A 26,031-nucleotide genomic window follows, 5' to 3' on the forward strand; every position below is an offset into this window, starting at 1 on the left:
CTTCCACAGGGCCTGGCTCAGGCCCTCCTTGCACCAAGTGACATAATGAACAGTCATAATAATAGGTCACAGGACCCCAGTACGTCCAGAGCCCTTAGAAGCAGTCTTCATAATCCAGAGGTACAAAGTCCATAATCCAACAGATAAAGTGCTTGTCATGCAAGCTAAACTGGAGTTCAGATTCCCTAAAACCTACATAAAAGTTGGGCAAGTGTGATGGCTGCTCATCATCCTAGCACTTGAGAGATGGGGATGCAGGATCGATCCCTCAGGGCTAACTGGCTGGGAGGACTAGCCAGAACCAGTGAGCTCCAGTTTCAACATGAGATCCTATCTCAATGAATACAGTGGAAAGTGAGGCGGATGCCCAATGTCAGCTTTGGGCCACCATGCGCACATGTATACATCCATATACTTGTAACCATGCATACTCACGTGCACACCACACACTCGCGTACATGCAGAAAGAAAAAAAAAGAAATAGTGGTTATGGGTGATGCACTGTCTACCTACAAGGATTGGCGGCTCACCGCTACCCGAGCAACCAGTGTCTGTTAACCATGCTGACCTTATAGGAAGGATAATCACCATGGTCTACCTTGCAGTTCTTCTCTGTTGTCCCACAGCCAAGGTGGTAGGAAGGCATAGTGGTGTCTATTCAGATAAAGTACCTTGTCTTTGCCAGCAAGTTATGCCCTTGTTCAGAGTTACCGTTTATTAACTTTCCTGTAGTAATAGCTTTTTGTCTTATGCGGCTTACATTGAATAATATGTGTGGTCATCACTGGAGTGAGGGTTAAGTACTCCAGAGGCAACCGCTGCTGTCTTTAGGAAGTGTTCTGAGCACTGTATGCAGGATGCTATGTGCTCATGTGGTAAGCCTGGAGTTCTCCTAGTGTCTCGGAGCAGGGCCGAGTCTCCGTTTTGTCATGACAGGAGGTGAGTTATGATGGCCCCAATGTTTCAAGGGGGAAATCAAGGCACAGCAAAGCCAAGTGTGAGTGAGCCAAGGCCACAGGGTCGGGACTAGGATATCAGCTCTTCTGGTTCAAAATCCAAGTCTCTTTGGCTGCTCCTTCGTCTATCATGCTATGAAACGGAAGTGGATGGGGAGAACTCCTTGTCCTGGACTGAGCGTCTACGCAGTCTGCATAAGGACTGGAGGGATTAAAAGAATAAGGAAGGCTGATGACTCACTGGCGGAGAGGGCTAGCCAGCCCGTGTCTGTCATTCTGTCGCCTGAGACCCCCCCTCCTCCCCCCACAGGGAGATAGGAGCTAGCTCTCTTCCTACAGGTAAAATAGGGAGGAAAGGGATCTGGAGAGGGCAGTGTTGTAGCTCCCTTGGTGGAGTGCTTGGCCAGCGTGCGGCCCTGGGTTCAATCCCTAGCATCGTATAAATTGGGTATGACGGCAAACACCTGTAATCCCAACACTCAGGAGGTGGCGGCTAGACAATCCAAAGGTCAAAGCCATCCTCAGCTACATAGTCCAAGCCAGCCCGAGTTATAGGAGACCCTGTCTCAGAAAGAAAAGAAGGAAAGGAGGAGAAAGTCGGTTCAGAAGGTCGCGGGTTCAGCAGACCCAACACGGCAGGTCACCGCTGAGCTGATAAGCCAGTGGCGGTCTCCCGCAGCTACTGTCGGACTGAGCGGTCCCAGGTCTCATGTAGGAAGCTTCCCTCTTCCCAGCCTTCCCGGCCAGCCGGATCACCTGGTCTCTCTGCCACTGCAGTCCAGCCTACGGAGGCCGCCCATGCACCGGGCCCATGTTTGAGTACCAGATCTGCAACAGTGAGGACTGTCCTGGGCCCTACGAGGACTTCCGGGCCCAGCAGTGTGCCAAGCGCAACTCCTACTATGTCCACCAGAATGCCAAGCACAGCTGGCTGCCCTATGAGCCTGAGGATGGTGAGTGGCCCTGCTCTGCCCGGCTCTTGAGCATGTGCCCGTTCCCATTCGCCCACCTCTGGAGGCACGAGGACCTGGGGTTGCCACAGGGAGCTGGTGGGCAGACTCACTCAAGTCCTTTGGGTAGGCCTGTGTGCCCCATACTTTTGGAGTCACCATCACCATTGAGGCCATCCCTGGTTGGTGCGCATATAAGGCAAGCAGCTTGCGGAGGCGGGGACTCCTCTCCGGGAATGCTGATAGCAGGTGTCATTCAGATGTTTTTCATTCCCTGTATAAAAAGGCACCTGCCCTAGAAAGGAGACTACAGAGAACATTTAAGTTAGCCAGACGTGGTGGTGCACACCTTTAATCTTAGCACTCAGGAGTCAGAGGCAGGCAGATCTCTGTGAGTTGAAGGCCAGCCTGGTCTATAAGGTGAGTTCTAAGCCAGTCAGAGATATATAGTGAGACACTGTCTCAACAAATGAGAGGGAGGGAGGGAGGAAGGGAGGGAAAGAGAGAGAGAGAGAGAGAGAGAAGCAAAGGCTTAGTTCACTTCTTGGAGTTTAGGGGTATAGTACCGTGTCCAGAAGAGCTTCAACCCACTACAGGCCGGCTTCTAGGTGTCATGGGTCAGGCATCCCTTTGGCAGTTGCTGAAGGTCATTTGAAAGGCAGGAGGATGGGAACCTGGGGGATCCTCATGTTCCTCCACCCCAGGCTGCCCTAGGGTAGGCACAGGCCTTAGGACTTGGAAGGTCTGATGCTAGGACCACACTAAAGCCAACACCCAGTCATTTCATGGATGCCCAGTGAGAGCTCCTACTGCAGCATTAGACCAGGAATGGCCAGGCTGCCTGGCTCTTCTGGCCTGAAGCTGGAAGGGCTTTGCTGCTGCAGTGATTCCCACCTCTTGGACCCCAGGCAGCTCCTGTGAGAACAGTGGCTTCCCAAGCCCAAATTGACCTCAGCACCCTAAGCTCCCGGGCTCCGGCTTGTGCCAGATTCCTCAGGTTGCAAGGGACTTTCTGAAGTCCTGCCAGTCCCAGACTTCCCAGCAGTGCCCTTGCAGGAGTGGGCAAGAGCTTCCTTCTGCTTGGATTCCTCCCACTCTGGGGAGCTCACCACTCCTTTGCCTCTGTCAGCTGCCCAGACACCTGGCTGCCGGGTCCACTGGAAGGACCCTGCTTCTCATCTGGAGGTAAAGCTCTCAGACTCAGACCCCGTCAGGAATCTGACTCTCAAGCAGGCTCTCTAAAGTGGCCTTAGATGTTGTAACTTCAAACGGGAGTCCTGTGTGAGGGGAAGCAAGAAGTGACCTGGTGCCTCGGGAGCTTGGAGAGAGGAGCAGACACTGCAGGGCTCCTCAGGATGGGCTTCGGCAAGGGCTGGCTTTGAGTGCTTTGCAGGTCCACTGGGAAGGCAAAGAAGCAGAGAGGCCTGGGCAGGCAGGGCAAGAAGGTCAAGGGACAGCTGGACCTCAGGCCTTCCCAGGACTTTAGACCAATTCCAGGAAGTGAGCTAAGCCCCCAACCTCACTTTTTCTAAGAAACACAGCGGGTGTTTATATGTTCGCTGCAACTTCCTTTTTAGGACATTATCAGCCGGGAGAGAGAAGGGAACATTTCATTTTGGGACATACAGTTCTCCTACTGGTGTGCCCAGCTGTGAGACCCAAGTGACTTTGCAGTTAGAAGCTTGGCTGAACCACTCCATGTGTGGCCTTAAGCAAATTACTCAGCCTCTAGTCCTGTGTTTCTTCTGTGGTGGTAGAGCCCGGGCTGGGGTGTGGCTCAGTGGCAGAGCACTTGCTTAGCATGCATGAGACCCTAGGTTTGATTCCCAGTACCGCTGGGGGTGGGAGAGCCGAGAAGGTAATGTAGTTGTAAAGCGTTCACCCTGCAAATATGTGAAGTTGAGTGATTCCATATAAAAAGATAAGTCTGGGGCTGTAGAGAGGGCTCAGAGGTTGAGAACACCAACTGCTCTTCCAGAGGACTCCGGTTTGATTCCCAGCACCACGTGATGGCTAACATCAGTCTGTAACTCCAGTTCCGGGGGATCTGACGCCCTCTTCTGGCCTCCATGGGCACTGCACACACATGGTTCACAGATATACATGCAGGCAAAAATACCTATATACATAAAAAATTAAAAATAAGCCTTTAAATTTGTTTAAAACAGATCAATCTAGGCACAGTGGCATATACTTGTAATCCCATCACAAGAGAGACAGAGAAAGTTGAGTTTCTGGGGTTTACTAGCCAGCTAACACACTCCAGATCCAATGAGAGACCCTGCCTCAAAGAACAAGGTAGGGACTAGGAAGTTACTCTGTAAATAAAGGGCTCATAATCATGAGGACCTGAGTTTGGATCCCCGGGACCCACATAAAAGCTGGGCACAGTGGCACACATCTATAATCCCAGTACTGGTGGGCATGGGCAGGGACAGACCGATCCCAGCCAAATCAGTGAATCTCAGGTTCCATAAGAGACTCTGTCTCTCGTTATTAGATAGTGAATGATTGAGGAAGATACCCAATGCCCATCCACCTCTGGCCTCCACACGCTTATACATTCATACATGTGCATACAACACACACACACACATACATACAAACCCAAAGTGATAGCTCCTGAGCAAACACTAAGGTTATCTTCTCGTGTGTGTGTGTGTGTGTGTGTGTGTGTGTGTGTGTGTGTGTGTGTAAAACTGTAAGTTGTCCATGCTCTTCTAAGTAACCCCTCACTGATGTTCACATAGGTGACCCTAATTAAAATCATTGGGTACGTCCCATAATGCTAGAACCTTCCTCACACAGATGTTGAAATGAGATGAATCAAGTCATCATGACAAGCATTTACTATTTTTTCTCAAAGGAGTGAAAGGGCTTTGGGAGGATCTGGTATCCAGTGAGCATCTGTTAGGTTGGTTCATATATGTGTGTATGTGTGTGTGTGTGTGTGTGTGTGTGTGTGTGTGTGTGTGAGTGATTTATTTTTAGTTGTGTGTGCACACACTCATGAGAGCAAATGTGCATGCAGGTACCCACAGAGACCAGAAGGTGTCAGATCTCCTGGAGCTTGAATCACAGTTGGTTGTTAGCGGCCCCTCCTGGGTGCTGAGACTTGAACTCAAGTCCGCTGGAAGAGCAGCAAGCATTCTTAACCACTGAGCTGTTTCTCTAGCCCTAGGTGTTGGCTTACGATTGGTAGTTTGTCGATCGATTTTTCTCGGTCAACTGATAATATATTTTAACTGATCAGCAGTCGTGAAAATAAGGGAACTGAGGCTCAAAGTCTGGAGACATTTGTCTCAGGTCACAAGACCAATCCATGAATGCCACAGCAAGGCTCTTAACCCAATCCCTCAGACAGAGCTCCTACCACTGCCCCGGAGCTGGCCCTTGACTCCTTGGCTGAACCACATGCTGACGGCGTCCTGAACCATCCCACTTTCTGCCAGCCCAGTGGGGCTTAGCAGTGTCTCTCTCCTCACAGATGCTCAGAAATGTGAGCTCATTTGCCAGTCTGCAGACACTGGAGATGTGGTATTTATGAACCAAGTGGTCCATGATGGAACGCGCTGCAGCTACCGGGACCCGTACAGTGTCTGTGCACGCGGCGAGTGTGTGGTGGGTACCCCCGCCAGCTGTTTATGCTCTGCTGGCTCACGGGGCCTGGAGGGCTGGCTGCCCTGCCATGTTTTGGTTCCCCGGATGATAGGTATGGCTCACCTGCCACACTTAAGGACGGCTAGGGCTGCTGCAGAGGGGTCCCTTTCTGTCCTACACCATTAGGCAAAAGAGGTGATTTGAGACCTCATTAATTACCACACTGGGTGAAGACTTCACCTGGGTCACAGGGTGAATGTTGGGGGAGTTCTCATGTGCCAGGGTTCCCCCTTTGGCCAGGGCCAGGGGTCTCAGGAGGGAGCCAGGGGGCCTTCGAGGTGGAGGCAGGGGAGCCTCCTTCTACTGACCTCACCTCCGCCCCCAGCCCTTTGGTTGTGACAAAGAAGTGGGATCCATGAAGGCGGATGACAGATGCGGTGTCTGCGGAGGAGACAACTCTCACTGCAGGACCGTGAAGGGGACGCTGGGGAAGGCCTCCAAGCAGGCAGGTAAGCATGGCTGGCTCCTTGACCAGCGCTGGGGAGGGGAGGGTTCTGGAAGCTGTCTGCTGACCTTCTCAGGCTGCATGTGGTTGGTCCCTTCTCTTCTGGCATGCTAGCATAGACTCGGAGCCCAGAATCTCAAAAAGTTTTTTCTTTTTCTTTTTCTCTTCTTTTCTTTTTATTTATTTATTTATGTATTTATTTATTTTTTTGGTTAGGTAACATGGGAGGACATATACTCAGCCTGTTATGATTTATTATTATGTGTGCATTTGGGAAGGGGGACCCCAAGGGTATCTCGCCAGTGCAGGAAAACATGCTGGGCAGATGCACGCCAGTAATACACAACCCAGACTGCATCCACATGGAGAGTTTATTATAATAGAGAGATAAAGAGGCAGAGAGGCAAAAAGAGGGAGACAGACAGAGAGAAAGAGGGGAGGTGGGAAATAGATGGAGTTTTCCCTTTAAAAGAGACTTTTTAAGTCAGGACACAGGGTGGCACCAAAGGGCAGGATCAGAATGTTAACACAGCCATCTCTTTGACCCTGGACCTTTTGGTAGGAGTGAGGAGCCAGACAGTATTAACGGCATGGCCATGACTGGACTGCTTATTTTCTATTCTCATTTGAAAAACAAATTCTGGGACGTTTTCTGCTTTGAGTTCCTGGTACCCTGAGTTCTTTCATTTCCACCTCCATCCTTACCAAACTCTCTCGAGAAGAGGACCAGTACTCCTTTATGCGTCTGAGTGGAGTAAGTCTGGTCCTCTTGGAGGAGTTTACAGCTTTGCCTCGCCCTTTGAAGCAGGGGAAGGCTGGTGACCAAGAGAGGCTTGTTTCCAAGCCTTGGGTCGGCCCAAGAGAGCCATGTAGGGTCTTCACGGCTTGTGTCATCTGCATCCCTGCAGTCACTTAGGGAGCAAAGAGAGGAAGGGAGGATTAGAAAAGAAAGCAGAAAAGGAGGCCGTGAATGGGAAATAAAAGCAACTTACCTGTGCAGACATCCGTGCACACAGGAGTGACCCTTAGAGGGCGCTTGGAGCCACAGCATCTCATGTGCCCTCCCCTAATTTCCAGCCAAGGATGTTTCCTTGTTCTGAAAGTTTCCACGATTGAGAAGTTCTAGTGTTCCCGGTGGAGCGGGGTGAGGTGGGTGGGGTGCCGAGCAGGGAGCCACCCTCTCAGGACTCTCTTTGCTTTTCTGGATGCCCCTGGGTGGCAGCCGCTCTCAAACAGGTCCAGATCCCGGCAGGTGCCAGGCACATTCAGATCGAGTTGCTGGAGAAGGCGCCCCACCGCATTGGTGAGTGCCGAGTATGGGGGAGGACAGGGCGGGTCCCAGAGAGCAGGTGGGACCTCACAGACTTAGATAAAGGCGGACAACCCTTTTTAATTTTTAAATTGATGCTGAATGGATCAACTGTCCCATAGCTCAAATTCCTGAAGGGCTAAAGGGGAATGTAGTAAACACGCCCATCCCTCAGGGCTGGCTTCTTCCCACGAAGAACAACTACTGTTTGAATTTCTTATGTGAGCAGACGGCTTTTAAAGAAAAGTCAGGTTCACAGAAGACTCAGGCAACTCCTGCTTCATGGCACACCACCGAGAATGTAAGGGTGAGAAGCAACAGTTGTTACAGGCTCTCGGTTCTGTGGCCATGGCCATGGCTGGCTCCGCTGGGTGGTTCTTCTACTGGGTGCCTGAACCCCGACAGGTAAACACTGGCAGCTGGTGGGTCGGTTGGGAGCTACTTGGCCTAGGAAGTGTGGAGATGGTATCGGCAGGTCGGCTGAGCCATGATTGACCCCAACAAGCAAATCCGGGGATATCCATTGGACATTTGTGCCGTGGCCATCTGCAGTAGCAAGAGGAGGTGGGGCCCCCAGGGTGGAAGCTCTCTGCAAGCCTCCACACTGTTTCCTGACATTGCATCGACGCAAGTCATGTGGCCAAAGTCCTGGGTTCAGTGGTTAGAAACACACTCCGTGTTTCCTCATGGAGGAAGTGGTAAAATCACAGGGCTAAGAGGAGTGGACAACCATTTCTGCAGTCCACCGTATGGGCCCTGTGTCCCTATTCTAATGCTGTTTAAACAGTTACTAAACAAGGTGTAATGGTTATACAAACCCGAAGCCAAGACACATGGAAGATTAGATCCCCGGAGGCTGGGAAGATGGCTCAGTGGGCAGAGTGTTTGTCATGTACGCACGAGGACCTGGGCTTGGCCCCCCAGGACCCACATCAAAGCCAGCGTAGCCGTGTGTGCCTATAATCATAGCATTCGAGCAGTCGTCGCCAAAGATCCTTGGAGCCGGACCCAGCTAAATTTCTGAGCCTCGTGTTCATCTAGAGACCCTGTCTCAAAAATAAGTAAAGAGATGAATATGGTAGAGTGATTGAGGAAGACTGTGATGAAGATTCCTGCCCTCCACGTTACACCACACACACCTATACACACATACACAAACATGTACATATATGAAAAACGCGTGCATGTACACACACACACACACACACACACACACACACACACACACACACACACAAACTAGAACCCCCCAACAGATTAAACTTGAAAAGTCAAGGCCAGACTTAGTGTTGGTAGTGATGCACACCTTTTATCCCAATCCCCGGAAGACAGAAGCAGACGGATCTCTGTGAGTTCAAGGCCAGCCTGCTTTACATAGCAAACTCCAGGCTAGCCAGGAGTACATAGTGAGATCCTCTCTCAAAATAGAATAAAATAAACATCCAAGTTAAGAGCCACTAAGATGGCTCCACAGGTAAAGGCTCTTGCCACACAAGCTGAGTTTGATCCCTGAAAACCATGCTAAAAGGTGGAAGAAAACTGACGCCACAAAGTTGACCTTTGAACCCCCACACGTAGGTCATCACGCATGCTCCCCTCACCGATAATAACAAACTTTTTTTTTCAATTTTTAAAGTTCCTGTTAAGACATTAATGCAATATGAAAGATGTTTTTATTTGGTTTGGTTTGGTTTTTACTGAAATGAAATTGGCAGTCAAAGAAATAAGCATATCCAAAAGAGATTCCTCTATAAAAACATCCCATAGACCCGTGGTGGTCGGGCCTGTGTGTGGGAGAGGTGGGATGAATGCTTATGTGTGCTGGGGTTCTTTTGGGGTGGCGGAAGTCTTCTGAGCTTACACAGTGATGATGATTGAGTGTGTTCAACCATCCCTGGGTTGCACACTTTAATAGGGTGAATGACACGGTGTGGATTTGCATCTCAGTTGCAAACCCAAGAGCTCAGTTTGGAACCCAGCCTGGCAGCTGCGGGCAGCGACTGCTTCTGCTTCAGGGGGTGCCTGTGTTTTCCAATGTCAGTCTCTGCTCAGACCCCCTCGTGGAGAGTATGCAGGCTATCTCCGTGGCACGTCCCAGAGGCCTTTCCAGCCTCTTGGGCTACCGAGTCCTGCCGCTTTCCATTGATCCATCACAAACACGAACATGAAATGCCATGTTTCTTGGCAAGCTCAGCTATCACAAAAAAATGTTCCCAATCATCATCGTTGTAGATTATTATCGGTAATATGCGACGCTTCAAGCTTCCTGGAGCTGTGTCTCTTTCTGTCACAGCTGCGGTGGCTCCCACTCTTCGGCTTTGAGGGCACCCGAAAGGCCATAACACATGGACACAGTGGCCACGGGGAAACTGAGGCCTGGGGTCTGTTCAGGGCCTTCTCTGGGTTCTTAGTCACTCGTGGGGGATGAGGCAGAACTATCCTGGGTCCTAATCTCCCAACACCAGCATCATGCCTTTGTCATTTCTGTGGCTACAGTGGCAGCCAACTGGTACCCATCACAGGTTGCGGAGGCTGTTACATACATGAGTTCCTTTCATTGCCTGGGACGGTGTGTGTGTGTGTGTGTGTGTGTGTGTGTGTGTTGGGGACTACTGTAAGATCTACCTGGGCAAGCAACCCTGGGTGCTGGCTACAGTGATCAGTCTCACTTTCGAGAAGGGCAAACTGAGGCTGCCCAGGGACAAAGGGACTTCCCTGTGATTAGCTTCTTCTCCTGTGCTCTGGGCTTTGCTGTAGATCCTACAGGGACAGCAGCATCCCTGAGGGCTGGGCTTTGGGAAAAACGTGAAACTGAGTCATAACTATAGGTAGCCATTCATCAGTGTGGAAGAAGGCGGGGGGGGGGGGGGGCGGGTGTGATACAGGATCGGTGGTGTGCATCTGGGCCCAGAGGCAGCACAGGTTTGCGGCGGGCTTCTAGGTGGTCCTGATGGGAGAGCTCAGGGGGATAAGTAGACGAGGAACCTGAGGAGGGGCCTCCTGGGAAAGCCTTGAATGTCAGAGTCACGGGCCTCTGTAGAGGGGAATAGAAAACTCTGCCCCTCTCCCCTGGCCAGCGGTGAAGAACCACGTGACTGGAAACTTCATCCTCAGCCCCAAGGGCAAGGAGGCCTCTACCAGGACCTTCACTGCGTTGGGCCTGGAGTGGGAGCATGCAGCAGAGGACACCAAGGACAGCCTGAAGACCAGTGGGCCCCTGCCTGAAGCCATCGACGTCCTGGTGAGCCTCCTTGCCTGCGGTGGCCTTTCCTGTCCTTTGTGCCCACTTTCTGGTCCGTACATTTTAAAATGGCCTCCCCCAGGTGTGTGGGAGGCCGAATGCAGCAGTTATATGTTCCTTTGCATGGGGTGAGAAATGGGGTCTGGAAGGGCAGCTCTGTGAAGCTAGGGCTAGTTCCTGTGACCTCACAGTATCCCTCAGCATCCACGTGCACTGTGGCAGGGTAATATATGTGTGAGGATTAAGGTGGTTTTTGGACCTTTAAGGCAGCTGGCCTGAAGAGACTGTGGTAGTGCCAGCCTCTGAGAAAGGGACAGGGCCCTTATCCTAACTGAGGTCCATTGCTGCCCATACTTCCTCTCCTATTCCTTCGCCAGGGCTCATGGAGCAGGAATTGGTAATTCCTCAGACTGGTTTACAAAAGCTTTGTGCCCATGTCATCAGCCTGAGCTGACAACAGGGGCCTTGGATGGGCTGTGTTCTTGGTATTGCCCTCAGTGGTCAGTGGTGTTCTGGAGGGCAAATTCTGAGGCTGTTGGTGCGAGAGTTTCCTCTAACGCATCCTTTCCATTCACCTTGTGTTTGTGGCCACCCGTGTGTCTGGAGCCAGCCGATGTTTGCTCAGGGGACAAATAGTCTCAACAATGATGCTGAGACAACACGACCTTCACATATAAAAGGTTGAGGTCCTACCTCATGCCCTATACAAACAACTCAAGGTAGACGAAAGGCCTAAATGGAAGAGTGGTAGCCTGATGTCGGGGGGGGGGGGGGGGGAGGGTGGCGGCGGTGCACGCCTTTAATCCCAGCACTCAGGAGGCAGAGGCAGGTGGATCTCTGTGAGTTTGAGGCCAGCCTGATCTACAGAGAGAGATCCAGGACAGGCTCCAAAACTACACAGAGAAACCATGTCTCAAAAAAAAAATAATAAACAACAACAACAAAAAAAGAATAGTAGCCTGTAACACTTAGAAGGAAATGGGTAAAATTTCAGTAACAAGATAAGCAACAAAAGGAACAGATGTGCAGCATTAGACTTCATCAACTTGGAGACATTTGTGCATTAAAGGACATTGTCCAGAAGTAAGAAGAGAGGCCATCAAGATAGTTCCTGCTTCAGGGTACTTGGTGCCAATGCCAAGCCTGATGACCTGACCTCAATGTCCAGGGTTCACATGGTGGAGAGGGAGAACCCACTTCCTCAGCCTGTCCTCTGACTTTCATACTCACACCATGGCGTTCACCCCTTCCCCAGTCCTGCCCTCAAATAATTAAAAAAAAAAAATGTAAGAAGTAAAAATGACCAGGCATGGTGGCACACATCTGTAATCCCAGCACTTGGGAGGTGGGACTATACATGAGTCTTTGTCTTTAAAAAAAGGAAGAGGAAAGAGAGAGGAAGGGAAAGGGGGAGATGTCGCTCTGTTGGTAGAATGCTTGCCTAGAGTGCAGGGGTGAACCTCCATGCCTGGTCTACACAATGAGTTCAAAGCCAATGCGGACAATGTGAGACCCAAGAAGAAGGCGGGGGGGGGGGGGGGGGGGGGAGGCGGGGGGGGCGGGCGGGGGGGGAGCCCGTTCTCAGGTTTCTCGTGGCTTTACCCAGCAGGTCCGCATAGAGGATGATTAGAACCACGGGCCTGAGTGCAGGTGTCTGGGATGGTCTGCACTTGGCTGTGCTGGGGGAGGAGGTCTTTTGCTCCACCCCTTGGCGTCTCTATAAATACCCTGGGGCAGAGACAGTGGGGCCCTTTGGAATAGGTTCCAGGCCCTCTCGAGGCTATCCTGTGTTTTCTATCTGTTTATCTCCGCAATAAATCCTTCTATCTAATATTTCCTGCTGCTCGCACTCAAGAAAACCCTGGGGAACTGTGGGGGTGGTTGGGTAAACGCCCCATGGGGGGGGGTAGGGAGGGTGAGGGGAGCTGTGGAGAGGAGGAGGAGGAAAGAGGGAAAGTTAAAAAGGTTGCTCACTGTCCCCATTACTCATCTGTCATGTGGCTGCATGCGTGGGGAGAGATCCACCCCCACCCCACTCCCCTGCCTCGGGTGGGAGAGCTGGCCCTGACATCCTAAGAGCGAGAGAGCTGTCCCTGTCCCTCATCAACTGCAGCACTTGGAAGCATGGCCCCTACACCTCAATTGAGCAACACGGTAGAGCTGGCCATGAAGGTGTAGGTGTGGGAGAGCCGACCCAGAGGATGTGAAAGCTGGAGAACCGGCCCCCGCCCCTTGCTCATCACTGCAAGGGGTGAACTCCCCAGGGCAATGCTGGAGAGCTCACCCTGGTGAAGACAGGGGAGAGATGGAGGGCTGGCCAACCCTGCAACTCCCCAGGCCCAGAACCAGGGTTAAGCATTGGCCCGCCCCAATGTCCACCCCACCTGTGATCTGCTGGAGCACAGGTGTGTGTGTTGGGTGGGGGAGTCCTGCAGACCCAGGGCTATAGGCTCTCCATGACACAGGGCAGCAACAGGACGTCCAGGAAGAGTCCCAGTGAGGACCCAGTGTCAATACCATAGCAGAGACCAGGCAGGGGCCTCAAACCCAACCAAGATTCTTTGCAGTTAACGCCTGCATGTAAAGATGTATGGATAAAGGGGTTTACGGCGTGATTCACTGTGTCACACTGCAGCTTCCATGCCGAGATTTTCCCTCTCTTCCTTTTTTTTTTTTTTTTTAAAAAAAAATTGTTTTATTTTGGGGTGGGAGAGGTTGCAGGGGCAGAGGGCAGATTCGAGGGGATGGGAGATGGGTGGGATCGGGATGCATGATGTGAAAGACACAAAGAATAAATTTTTTTTAAAAGTTAAAAATAATAGGTTGCTCACTGGTGGCCTGCTTAAGTCAGACAGTTTGGATGCCAAAGACTTGGGCCTAGGGTCTTCCTCTCCTCAGGGTGCAGGTCTATGGGAGAGAAAATGGCTCATGGCCTGGTCCTGGCTGCTCTTGGGTACATAGCAGGTGCTTATTCTGGGGAATGGGAGTTTGTGAATGTCCTGCCTGCCCCCAGCTAAGCACTGAACAATTGCTGGGTTGCACGCTTGAATAGGGCAGATTACATGCTGTGGATCGTGTCTCAATTACAAACCCAAGAGCTCACTTTGGAACCCGGTGGCTGTGGGCAGTGGCTGTTTCTGCTTCAGGTGGTGGCTGTGATTCCCCCACTCCCCACCCCGGTCAATCTGTGATTAGACTCCCTCATGGGGAGGGTTTGTAGGCTACAATATCACCGAGGCATGTCCCAGGCCCTCTGCCTAGTCCCCAGCGTGTTCCTGACCCCTGTGGACCCCACTGGACCTGCTTCTGTCTCGGGCCCTGCGCTGCCTCCTCCTTGTCTCCCCACTCAGGTGCTGCCTCCGGCGGTGAAGGGTAAGCCCCGAGGTAGCCTGGCCTACAAGTACGTCATCCACGAGGACCTGCTGCCCCTCATCGGCAGCAATAACGTGCTCCTGGAAGAGACGGACACCTATGAGTGGGCTCTCAAGAGCTGGTCTCCTTGCAGCAAGACCTGTGGAGGAGGTATCCGCTGTGGGGGTCCTACAGTTCCTTGTGGGGAGCGGCGGGGGGTGGGGGAGAACAGACCAGAGATTCTGGGTGGGGGAGTCAGGAAGAAGCGTCTCCATCTGAGGTGCCACTGTTCTTGTCTCAGTGTCTCCTTGATGATCTCCCATGCCTGGAAGCCTTTCTGAGCAGGGCTTTGGGTGGAGCCGGGGCCTGCAAGAGCAGGCTGCAGGGCGGGTTGTCTCTTCAGCTGTCCGAGGCCACTTCTCCCTTCACCAGGGCTGGCAGAGGGAAGAGTCCTATAGAAAGTCACTTGTGTAGGACAGAGTGCTGGGACAAGGAGGGAAAGAGGCTCTCTAGAAAGTCGTCCCCCCCCCCCCCCCCCCCCCCCCACCGAGGACAAGAACAGGGCAGGAGGCCTGGAACAGAAGGCCTCCAGCTGGCCCACAGCAGCCCGACCTTTGCAGGAATCCAGTTCACCAAATACGGCTGCCGGCGCCGCCGGGACCACCACATGGTGCAGCGGCACCTGTGTGACCACAAAAAGAGGCCCAAGCCTATTCGACGGCGATGTAACCAGTACCCGTGTCCCCAGCCCACGTGAGTGTTCGGATCCCTGCCTCTCTCCACCCTGGCCCACGGGGAAGGTAGCTAGAGTTGCTACGCCGGCACTTTCTCATGCACAAAGCCTGCGGCCAGGTCCTTGGGGGACACACGGCTGGCACTGTGGCCACCCTCCATGGCCAGCCATCCCTGTTGGGTTTCGTCATTGCCAATCTCCACTGCCCCAAAGAGGAAGGTACCACCTGGCTTGCACCAACTAGCATTCTTTCACTGATAGGGCCCGGGCTTTCTCTTGGTGAGGCAGGGGGTTCCTATCTCGGGCAAGAATGCTATCTACCGCCTTCTCCCTACCTGGTCTCTGGGGGGACCAGCCCCCCCCCCCCCCCCATGGCTAATCCCTGGTTAAGATTCCCTAGCCTGAGGAACAGGCTGATCCTCAGAGCCCAAGGTCATGTTCTTAGGATTATTCAGAAGAGTGTGAAGGGAGGTACTTGAGCTGGGCTTAAGAACTCCAGGTTGGTCCCCTCAGCCTGGGGTGGTGCTGCCCGGGGTCCCCCAGAGAGGTGGGGGTAGCTGCTTGGTAGGAAGCTGCAAAGGGTCTTCTTCACATTCTTGCTTCCCTGGGAGTGCCCCCTGGCTGGGAACAGGGGTACCCTGGAGCCTGGGGGATCTCCAGGGCTGGACATGTGATGGGGCTGGGATGGGAACTGATACCCAGCATGAGTCCACTGTGGTCCCCTGGTGCACACCCAGGCCAGGACAGAGTGTCACCCCCTGTCTGTGCGCCTGCCCCCGTTAGTTTCTGCTGTCATTCATAGGACTTCCTACAAGTGGGACCATGAGGCGTGCATGCGGGACAAACTGTCTAGGATTTGGGGGTGGGGATGGGGGGGTTATTCCCCAACCTGCCTCCCCCCTTCCTCTCCCCTCCCCCTCCTCTTCAACTCTCTCTCTCCCTTTCCCGTCTCTGGGGTGTGTGTGTGTGTGTGTGTGTGTGTGTGTGTGTGTGTGTGTGTGTACCCAGGCCGGCTTCCAACTCTCAGCCGTCCTCCTGCTTCAGCCTCCCAAGTGCTGAGATTACAGGCATATGGCAAGATTTGTCCTTTAAAGAGAAGGGTTGACTTTGAGAATGTGCCTCCCACCCCTGTTAGCTAAAAGACAAGGAGTGGGGGGGGGGGGCCCTTCCCTCTACCCCCGGAATGCCTGCACTGTTGCCCTGGCTCTGCTGCTGAAAAGTTTGCAGACCCTTCCCCCACCCCCGCTATAAAGCTGCAGGGGCTGAGAGCAAGCCTGGTCACACTCTTGTCCCCACCAGACGGGACAGCCACAAGAAGGGTGGCTCTGGTGTGTTTGCGGGCACCCTGGAGTCTCAGCATCCGGTCCAGTTCCTTCATAGGGTAGCTCTGAACTCCTTATGGTGTGCTAGAGCAAACCCGATGAAAAGATGGGGGAAACTGAGGCTTGGTGGAGTTCATGGCTGCCCAAGGACACTCGAGGGGCCAGGATTTAAATAGGTACCTTTCCCTTACCCAAGGAGACAGCAAGAGAGACTAGGGACCACCCCGAGGCCGGCTGATGAGGCAGCAGCATTCTGAAGCACGTGCCTTCTCTGGTGGGATGCAGCACCAAGGGCAAGTGTCCCCATGGTCCCACCTCCCTTCACCTCTGTCCTGTCTGTCTCCAGGTGGGTGGCCGAAGAGTGGGGTGCCTGCAGCCGGAGCTGCGGGAAGCTGGGGCTGCAGACCCGGGGAGTACAGTGCCTATTGCCCCTCTCCAACGGCACCCGCAAGGCCATGCCAGCCAAGGCTTGCCTAGGTAACCGGCCAGAGGCCAAGAGGCCATGCCTCCGTGTGCCCTGCCCAGCCCAGTGGCGGACAGGAGCCTGGTCCCAGGTGAGTGGTCCTTGCAGAGTGGGTGGAAGCATGTGGGACAGAAGTGGGTGTGGGTGGGGAGGGGAGGAGTCTGAGTTCTGATATACCCGTGGGCGGAGTTTCTGGGCCCACCTGTTGAGCTGACATTTCTCAGATGGAAGGAGAGCGGCCCTCAGGCACGCTGTGCATGATGGGTCTTCATGGAAACCCATGCCTCCATTCTCACCTCTTCATGCCCCCCATGTCATAGAGGAACAAATTAAGGCACGTCCTTCTGTTCCAGAGATGTTTACTGAGCAACAACTGCATGCCGGATGTTATTCAAGGAAGGCTGGAAGCCCAGTATTACTGGACAGGCAGGCCTCTCACCCTCCTGGAGCTTTCAGATCAGTGAGGGAACAAGACAAACAAGCCAGTGACAGGTGTTACACACCACAGCTGGACCTGCAAGGGTTACAGAGGATGTGACAGGCACAAGGGAGGAGGAGCTATGCGTTCCCTGGTTCCCTTTGGTTCGGTGACACTTGGGTCTTGATCAACAGTCACAGGTCCCAGTCCAAGTTCTTCCCCATCCTGCTAGGAGAGGCTGTAGGAAGTGCCTAGAAGTGACCCAGTCACTTTGGGTGATAGGACTTTCCCAGGGACCCTGCCCTGCCCCCCACAGTGCCCCTCAGTCCGTTTATCACAGTCAGGAGTGTGTCAAATACAAGGAAGGGAGGTGAGTGGCATTGATAGCCTTACACACAGAGGTCAGTTTGTCTTCTGTCCTGAGTGATGCTTCTCTTTGGAGGAAGACCCTGAGGACATACCCTTGCAAATCAGCGTTGGATAAAAGGAGTCCAACATTATTAAAGGTCTGGCTCCTGGTTCACAGAGTTGGAAAGGGAGCCAGGGTGGCAGCAAGTGCCACAATCCAGGCTCCTGCAAGCCCCAGGTCATGTCGCATGGTAAGTCAGAATTAGAGGAGCCTACCGGAGTGAAACATAAAATAGCTGAGACTTGGGCATAGAGTGGATGGAGACGGTGAACCCAGGTTGCGGTCGATGGAATTGGGGTCCTAGAAGACATCTCCTGAGTCGTGTTCACAGTTCAAGTTGTGGAAAGAGCTGGGGAGTCCCAAGCTTGGGTAGTGCTCTTCATACTGGCTCAGGAGAACCGTCATGACGGTAGCAGGGTCCTGGTGAGGCCACAGGCCTTGTGTGCCCATCTGATCCAGTGAAGGCATAGCAACCTTCTTGGACCTTTCCATCACCGAGTTCACTGCCCCCTCTTCTCTCTCCCCTACCCACCCCCTCACCTGGCACTGTGGCTCTTGACCTTCCTGCTCCTGTACAGTGCTCTGCCACCTGTGGAGAGGGCATCCAGCAGCGGCAGGTGGTGTGCCGGAACATCTCCAATGCCCTCGGGCAGTGCGAGGGAGTCAAGCCAGACACCGTGCAGGTCTGCAGCCTGCCTGCCTGTGGAGGTGAGCAGATAGGATGCGTGCGGGAGGCCCAGTCCAATCCTCTGGCCGTGGCCACCAGCAGCACGTATCCTGGCCCCTTGAAAGTCCAAAGACAGGTTGAGTATCCCTAATCCAAAATCCAAAATGCTTCCCGATCCAGAACTTTTGGAGCGCCGGCCAGCTGGCCGGCATGCTGCCGCAGATGGAAGATTCCATGCCTGACTGCATAGGATATGTTGCGATCAAAATATAATACCCAGTTAGCCAGCACCCTTGAGGGTAAAAAGACCTTCCCAGCCCCTTCCACTTGGATATACAAACCTCATTTCACTTCCCAAATCATTTAAAACATTGTACAAAATTCCCTGCACACTTTATGTGTAAGAAACGAATGGAGCCACCAAGATGGCTTAGCGGAGAAGGGCACCTGCTGCCAAACCTGATGACCGAGTTCAGTCTCCTTGGAGATTCTCCCGCCACATGGTGGAAGTAGAGAACTGACTCATCCAAGCTGTTCTCTGACCTCTGTACATGCTTGGGGCACACATACCCATGCTCGTACACACACAACAAAATGTAAATACATGAACTAAAAAAAGAAGAAATCCATGCACCATGTTTAGACTTGGGTCTCATCTCCAAGAGTCCTCATTAAGTCTATATGAGTATTCCACATCCCAGGAGAAATTATTAGAATTGGAGTGCTTCTGGTCCCAAGCATTCTGGATAAGAGATGCCCACCGGTGTGTGTATACTACAGCTCTGTCTCTGTTCACAGGAGCTCTCCAGAACTCTACAGTGAAGGTTGAGGTCCAGGACCCTGTGACCAAAGTGGGACACTGGGAACCCCAATCCAGGCCCCTGACTCCCATGAACAGGACTTCAACAAGTAAGCATAGCTGTGGGACCTTCCCCTCCCCCAACCTTGCAGGGCTTGGAGCCTGACAATGGAACAGACCTAGTGCCTGCCTGCCTGGGTGGCCTCAGAAAGTATGAATGATGCCATTGTGGTCCATGTCCTCTTCCATGATTGTAGTTGGAACTTTTCCTGTGTCCTGCCTCATCCTGCAGCCGCTCAGACCCAAGTAAACATACAGAGGCTTGTATTATTTTCAAGCTATGGCCATGGTAGGCTTCTTGCTAGCTAGCTCTCATATCTTAAATTAACCCATTTCTATAAATCTATACCTTGCCATATGGCTTGTGGCTTACCAGTACTTTACATCTTGCTTCTCCTGGCGGCAGCTAGCAGCATCTCTTCATTCTTTCTCTCTTGGATTTTCCCACCTGGCTCCATCCTGCCCTGCCATAGGCCAATGCAGCTTTATTTGTCAACCAATCAGAGCAACACATATTCACAGCATACAGAAAGACATCCTGCAGCACATGCGTCCCATTAACCCTGAGAGCTTTGGTTCTAAGTTTGGTGTTATTCCTGTGGTGGCCAAACTTGATCCAGACTGAATAGAAATCACATAGGCTTCTGCTGCAGAGACATTGGTCATGCTTGGTGACAAGGTACTGTCCCACCGTTGTGAGGGCGTCCTGTTTTAGAAATCCACAAAGCGGGCTGGAGAGATGGCTCAGAGGTTAAGAGCACTGACTGCTCTTCCAGAGGTCCTGAGTTCAATTCCCAGCAACCACATGGTGGCTCACAACCATCTGTAATGAGATCTGGTGCCCTCTTCTGGCTTGCAGGCATACATGCAGACAGAACATTGTATAAATAATAATAAATAAAAAAAAAAAAAAAAGAAATCCACAAAGCATGCCCCAGAGTTCTGAATTCTAAATCCTGGCTGCATCCACCCTTTGGGGATCTGCAGCTGTAGATACAAACTGCCTTCCCCAGGGCAGCTGAGAGAATGAACTATCAGAGTGAGCATCCTCCGCTGTGAGGATGCTCCTACACTGCAGTGAGCTCATCACAGGGGTAGCAATTCATTCCTCCTGTGGTCTCTCCTTTATGTCTCTGTGAATAAAGACTTGCCCTGCGCCTGCTATACTACACTTCCTCCCTAGGTTACCAGAGTCCTCTCTCTGCTCCCTCCAACCGGGGTCTGGCAAGATGAGCTGTAGAAAGAGCAGAATTCAGTTCTAGTTAAAGATGTGACCCTATGCAACCCTTTGACCTTTTTGTCCCTCCATCCTCCCCCCCCCCCCCCCCCCACCCCACACACACACGAGGCGGAGGCAAATCTTTCAAAGCAGAAGCTGATTCTGACTCTGGAGCTTTGGCGCCATCTAGAGGCCACTGGCTTCCATTGTTTCTGCTCCAGAGCCTGCTCTCGATCACAGCAGTCCTGAGCACCAATTAGTCCAAAGCTGCGCTCTTGCCATCACGTTTTTTCTCTAAAGAGCTGCGCCTGGACCAATCCTAGCAGCATTTTGGAACACCTCAGCCACAATCTTCTTGCTTGAGATTTAGTGGTAGGGGGTTAATGTTCCACTTGTACTCCGACAAGTGGCTGGAGACTGATCTACGGGTTACAGGTGAGCTCACTGGACATTCGCCTGACCATTGGCTGCAGGGATCATTGGGTGGCTAGGGGAGGCGGGGGCTCCAGCTTCCTCTAGATTCATACTTGGTGGTGTCTAGACTTTCAGGCCCCAGCCCAGACTCCCCAGGCAGAGCTTCCTGATGAAGACAATGTATAACTGAGTATATGGTTGAACCAGACAGAGCCCTAGTTCTTGGGTTTTCCAACGCACTGGAAGTTGTTGGAAGATTTGTTAAAACAGTGCTGCCCTACTCCAGAGGTTCTGGTGCAGTAGGTCTGCACAGAACCTGACCATTAGCCTCACCATCAAGGTTCCAGTGATGCTGATGCTGGGGGTGGGGGACATTTTAGTTTCTCTTCCCTATGGAAGGGTTCTGTCCTCTTGGGTGGAACTATGACCCCTCTGGAATGAGCTATGTAGCGATTCCAGCCAGGGCAGAAGAAGGAGGAAGGATTGCTGGTGGAGCAAGTCATCGTGTCCTCTCCTGATGGGCATCCCTCTGCCTCCGTGTTTGTGCAGTGGAGCCCTGTGTGGGAGACAGGTCCGTCTTCTGCCAGATGAAGGTACTGGACCGCTATTGCTCCATCCCTGGCTACCTCCGCTTGTGCTGTGAGTCTTGCACCAAGAAGGCCTCAGGTCCCAGTGCCAGCCTGGACCCACCCCCCGCCTCCTCCACTCCTGGGAGTCTCCTGCCAGAACCCAAGGCCACCCAGGAGGAGGTGGAGTCTACAAGGGGGCCAACCAGAGTAGAAGACCATCGGCAAAGCCATCCCACACAGCGGCCAGGGCTGGTGGACAGTCTCTCCTCAGGGACTCGGCATCCCTTCACCCCTCAGATGCTAAGTCCTAGAGCACTGGAGGGTAATTCTCCTGCCACCCCACCACCTTCGGGCTGGACCCAAACAGCTGTGCCAGCCTCTGAGGGTCCAGGTCAGTCCAGGGAGGAACCAGGACACGGAGGCACCAGCCTTCCTGCTACCTCCCCAGTGACTTGAACCCACCCCTCAGGTCACGTTTACACTCTGCACGTGGTCCCAAGTGACCTTGGCTCAGAGGACTCAAACACAGGAGACAGGAAGTAGCACAGGTTTCCTTTTAAATTATTTGCCCTCATGTTCTGTTTGGGGCTGTGATGCTCTTAACCCCATGAACAGGGTTGGGGGAAGAGAGAGATCAGGGATTGCCCTAACCAGAAATACCTCAGCCAAAAGAGCTTGGGCTCCACTTCCAAGTAGCTCCTGAGATCTGGTTCCTCCAGGCTCAGTAAAGCCCCTTCCCACAGCCGCTGGGAGGGGTGGGGGTGGGGGAGCTGAAGCTCATGCAGGGGTCTGTCCGAGATGCTTGCTTGTCCTTGACTTCTGACTGCCGGGGAGACCTGCACAGTCCCCCTCCCACAAAGGCAAAGCAGGGCTGGGGATGTGGGCTTGCTCAAAGGCAGGCAGGGGAAAGGAATTCTTCTCAGGCGTGGCTCTTGTCAGCTGAGGGCTGCTCATAACTCCAGGACAGAGATCAGTTCACCTTTGCTGGCTATGGGGTCACTTTTGTGACTCACTCTGTCCCTTGTAGATGTCACTGCTGGTGACTCCAGGTTATAGACTGACCTTCCTTTTTTTTTTTTTTTTTTGCTTTTGGTTTTTTGAGACAGGGTTTCTCTGTGTAGCCCTAGCTGTCCTGGATCTCACTTTGTAGACCGGGCTGGCCTCAGACTCAAGGAGATCCACCTGCTTCTGCCTTCCAAGTACTGGGATTAAAGGCATGTGCCACCACCGCCTGGCTCTGACCTCCCAATCCTACACCCACGCCACCAGAGAAAGAGGCCTGGATATATAACTTTAACATCCAGGAGTTTCCCAACTAGGGCTTGACCCCTGGTTGGACCAGGAAATGCAACTTCAGTCACCCCTAGGGCTCGAAGGAGGCCCAGCCTGAAAGGTGACCACCAGGTACCAGAGAGATGTCATTTCCCAGACTGTACCCCTCTCTGCTGAGGACTGCTCCTGCTACAGTTGGGGTCTTCCCTTCTGGCTCCAGGTGGGACAGAGTGTGTGATGCTCAGAAGTTCAGGCTGGTGGGTCACAAGACCTAGAGTCCACTCAGCCAGACCCTGTGGATGGCCTGGGCAGGATGCCAGCTGCTGCTCCTGGATTGGGGTAGGGAGGGCGCACGGAGCCCGGCTCACCTCCCTTGGCCCTCTGGCTCTCAGGAAATGGTCTAGCTCCTCACTTGGCAGGGTCAGTGGCATCGGTGCTCATCTGTCCACCTTCCTCAGATGGAGGAAGGGAAGCCTTAGGCCCCTGGCCTGCAAGCTTCGTGGGATGCAGGGACCCTGGGGACTCGGCGTGCTTTTCCCGTGACTGCTCCCCGCTTGGCAGGTGGCTGGGACTACTCTGGGTCAGTCCCGTGTGGACCAGCCTGGAGACTCTGATTTTTAAAGTGTTACTTATTTATTAACATTGCCCTCAGTGTTTTTGTTTGGGGCTGCAAAAGTGGTGCTGTGTGTGTGTGTGTGTGTGTGTGTGTGTGTGTGTGTGTGTGTGTGTTTCTGTTTTGGAGTATGGGGGCAATGAAACCAGTGCTCTACAGGGTGGGCCCAGCAGCTGTAAGATGATTGCAGGTGAGAACTAATTAGGAAGGGTCACCGAAGGCGCTGACTAGCTCTGGGCAAGCTGCCAAGCCAAGGATGGAGATGGCTGGGCAGGTATCTTTGGGGCCCCCGGTAGGATGATTTTTAATAATCAGACCTTTGCAACCCTACAAGGGGTGGGTTCCTTGGAAGGTGGTGACGAAACAGTGTTTCCCTGGAAGGATCAAAGCAGGAGCTGGGTGCCAAGCAGGAGGAAGGGTGGTGGCATCTTATTGGGCAAGAAGGGCTGGTGTGCAACTCACTGATTTTTAAAGTACCAGTCCGTTGGATTGGATACGGTTCAGTTGGTAGAGTGCCTGCCTGGCATGCGAGAGTCCCTGGGTCCCCAGCACTGCAGAGGTTGGGGGACGGGGAGAAAGAACCCATCTGTGCCTCAGCTTCTGTTAGTAGAGTGCTTGTGTAGTCGCGTGCCTGAGACCCTGGGTTTAATCCCAAGCACTTCTAAGAGAGAGAAGTGCTTGGGTCGTGGGGGAGGGATGGATGATGGAAGAATAATCCATATCTTACATTGTGTCTGTGTCAGACATCAATAATCTATTACTACACTGGCTCTTCCCTGACATTTGTGGGACCTTGGCCAAGACTATACAGACCCCCCTGAAACACACACACACACACACACATACACACACCTCCAACCTAGAGTACCTGCCTTTTTTCTGCTAACCTGCAAGGATTTCCCATGCCTGTTCAGACAGTGCAGGCTTCACAGCCAAGCTCCGTCTCCACTGCTCGACAGAATGCTTGCTCCTGAGAGCTGCCTCTTTGTGGACAGCCACATGGGCCTGGGAGTGCACACCTCAGAGGCCCGACCTAGGGAGATGGTGTTAGAACAAGGCAGAGAGACATGTAGAACACACGCTGCGTGTCCCCAGCCTGTGCTCACATCAGACATTACCAATCCATTGCTGCACTTTTACTTTGAATTGCTCTGGGCATTGGCAGTGAGTCTGTCTAAACGTTATACAACACGAGAAACCTTTGCTCAATAAACATCTAGGTTCCAGGGCCCAAGCAAGGAAGAGGGGCCCAGAAACCAGCCCAAGGGACCTCCAGGGCCGCCACATATCCTTGGGGCCCACAGAGTCCGGGCTGGGCATGAGGCCTCACCAAGGAGTCCTGAGGTCTAGCATTCCTGGGGTCCCTGAGCCCATCTGTACACATGAACAGGAAATGGGCTGGGGGTGTGACTCAGATGGTAGCGTGCTTGCCTGGCATGCTGGCAAGTTTCTGTCAACTTGACACAAACCTAGACCTATGCAGGTAAAAGGAATCTGGGTTGAGGCATTGTCTCCATCAGATTGGCCTGTGGGCATGTCTGGGGAGTCAATTTTTTGATTAATGATAGGAGAAGGCCCAGCCCACTGTGGACAGTTCCACCCCTGAGCAGGTGGTTCTGGGTGGTGTAAGAAAGCTGAATAAGCCAGAAAAACACTTTCCTCCATGGTTCCTGCCTCTGCTTTTACTTGAGTTCCTGCCCTGACTTCCCCGGGATGATTGACTGTGATCAGGGCATGTAAGCCAAATAAACCCTTCCATCCCCAAGTGGCTTGGGGTCAGTGTTTTATAGGAACAAAAAAAGCAAACTAATACATCTAGCAGGCAGGAGACCCTGGGTTCCATCTCCGGCATCACATAATGAAGATGCGGTAGTACATGCCTGTGATCCCAACACTTTGGGAAGTGGAATCAGGAGGATCCAATTTTTTTTTTTTTTTTTTGGTTTTTTGAGACAGGGTTTCTCTGTGTAGCTTTGCGCCTTTCCTGGATCTCATTCTGTAGACCAGGCTGGCTTCAGACTCACAGAGATCCGCCTGCCTCTGTGTCCCGAGAACTGGGATTAAAGGCATGTGCCACCACCTCCCGGCAGAGTCCAAAATTTAAAGTTGTCCGATGCTATATGGTTCAAGGCCAGCCTGGGATACAAGAGACCCTACCTCCGAAAGAGATGAAGTGGGGGGTGGAGGGTGAGGAGATGTGGGGTGGGGGAGCACACTTACTTATCTTGACTCCCTTGCAAACAGCATGATTGAAAAGTGGGCCTATGATAAAGGCCTAACAGGGGTGTCGCTGAGCTTCCTACTGTGTGACTATGACCATAGCTTCCCTTCCGGGGGGGCTTCGCTACTGCACACTAGGAGACTGAGATGAAGACCCGCCTGGCAGTGGCGCAGCCAAGAGATGTGGAAAGCACCTGGGAACGGCTCCCAACCTGGAGGCTGCGGGTGTGTGATGGGATCCTTGAACACGGGGTATGAAAGGACTGAGTTCTCCAGAGTGGACAGCCAGGGTCTGTAGCAGAGCTGAGGAGGGCTCTTGAACTCCAGGCAAAACCATGAAAACGAGGGTGTGCTGCCTGAGAGCTCTTGGCCAAGAATAAGAACCAGGTGTTCCCAGAATGTCCAGAGCAGACTCAGCTCTGGTGTTGCAGGTTCAAAACAAGTACTTCAGCCCTCTCCGGGCCTCAGTTGCTTTCTGTGTGCTGATGAGAAGCATAGGCCACTAGTGCCTGTTAAATGCAGCATCCTGCTTAGCATTTCTATAGATTATCTGAGTCTTCCTGGTAAGATCAGGGCTGTTATTATGCACACGTGTGTAGGGGGCTCATAAGACAACCTCAGCTGTCAGTCCTAGGCTTCCGCCTTGAGAGTGAGACCCTTGCTACCCACTACTTTGTGTATCAGGATAGCTGGCCCATGAACTTCTAGGAATCTCCTGTCTCTCTCGCCCATCTCGACATAGAAGTGCCAGGATCACAGATGTTCACTGCTGTGCCTAGCTTTTCGGTGGGTCCTGAGTATCCAAACCCAGGTCACTGAACCATCTCCCAAGCCCACACATGGTTTCTTTAAGCGCCTTACCTAATTGTGACAAGAGTATCTGCCTCCTAAAAGTTCTGTGTAGATTAAATATTTAAGAATCGAAGACGAAACTAGACTTG

The 26,031-nt window shown here is 52.7% G+C and overlaps 1 protein-coding gene across 1 annotated transcript in view; it reads left to right on the plus strand.

Annotated features, from left to right (window-relative positions):
- The window catches only part of Adamts14 (ADAM metallopeptidase with thrombospondin type 1 motif 14), a 76,572-nt gene extending 53,675 nt beyond the window's left edge, over window positions 1-22,897 (plus strand). The window contains exons 12-22 of the mRNA XM_052744894.1: window positions 1,734-1,909; window positions 5,394-5,527; window positions 5,892-6,015; window positions 7,234-7,314; window positions 10,398-10,561; window positions 13,912-14,083; window positions 14,533-14,665; window positions 16,314-16,521; window positions 17,836-17,965; window positions 18,723-18,833; window positions 20,966-22,897. Of these exons, the coding sequence (XP_052600854.1) occupies window positions 1,734-1,909; window positions 5,394-5,527; window positions 5,892-6,015; window positions 7,234-7,314; window positions 10,398-10,561; window positions 13,912-14,083; window positions 14,533-14,665; window positions 16,314-16,521; window positions 17,836-17,965; window positions 18,723-18,833; window positions 20,966-21,441 (1,909 nt within the window). The 3' untranslated portion in view covers window positions 21,442-22,897. The remainder of the gene's footprint in view (window positions 1-1,733; window positions 1,910-5,393; window positions 5,528-5,891; window positions 6,016-7,233; window positions 7,315-10,397; window positions 10,562-13,911; window positions 14,084-14,532; window positions 14,666-16,313; window positions 16,522-17,835; window positions 17,966-18,722; window positions 18,834-20,965) is intronic.
- The last annotated feature ends 3,134 nt before the right edge of the window (window positions 22,898-26,031 follow it).

The sequence above is a fragment of the Peromyscus californicus genome, unplaced genomic scaffold, assembly GCF_007827085.1.
Source record: "Peromyscus californicus insignis strain IS unplaced genomic scaffold, ASM782708v3 Scaffold_19__1_contigs__length_69161282, whole genome shotgun sequence".
NCBI lineage: Eukaryota > Metazoa > Chordata > Mammalia > Rodentia > Cricetidae > Peromyscus > Peromyscus californicus.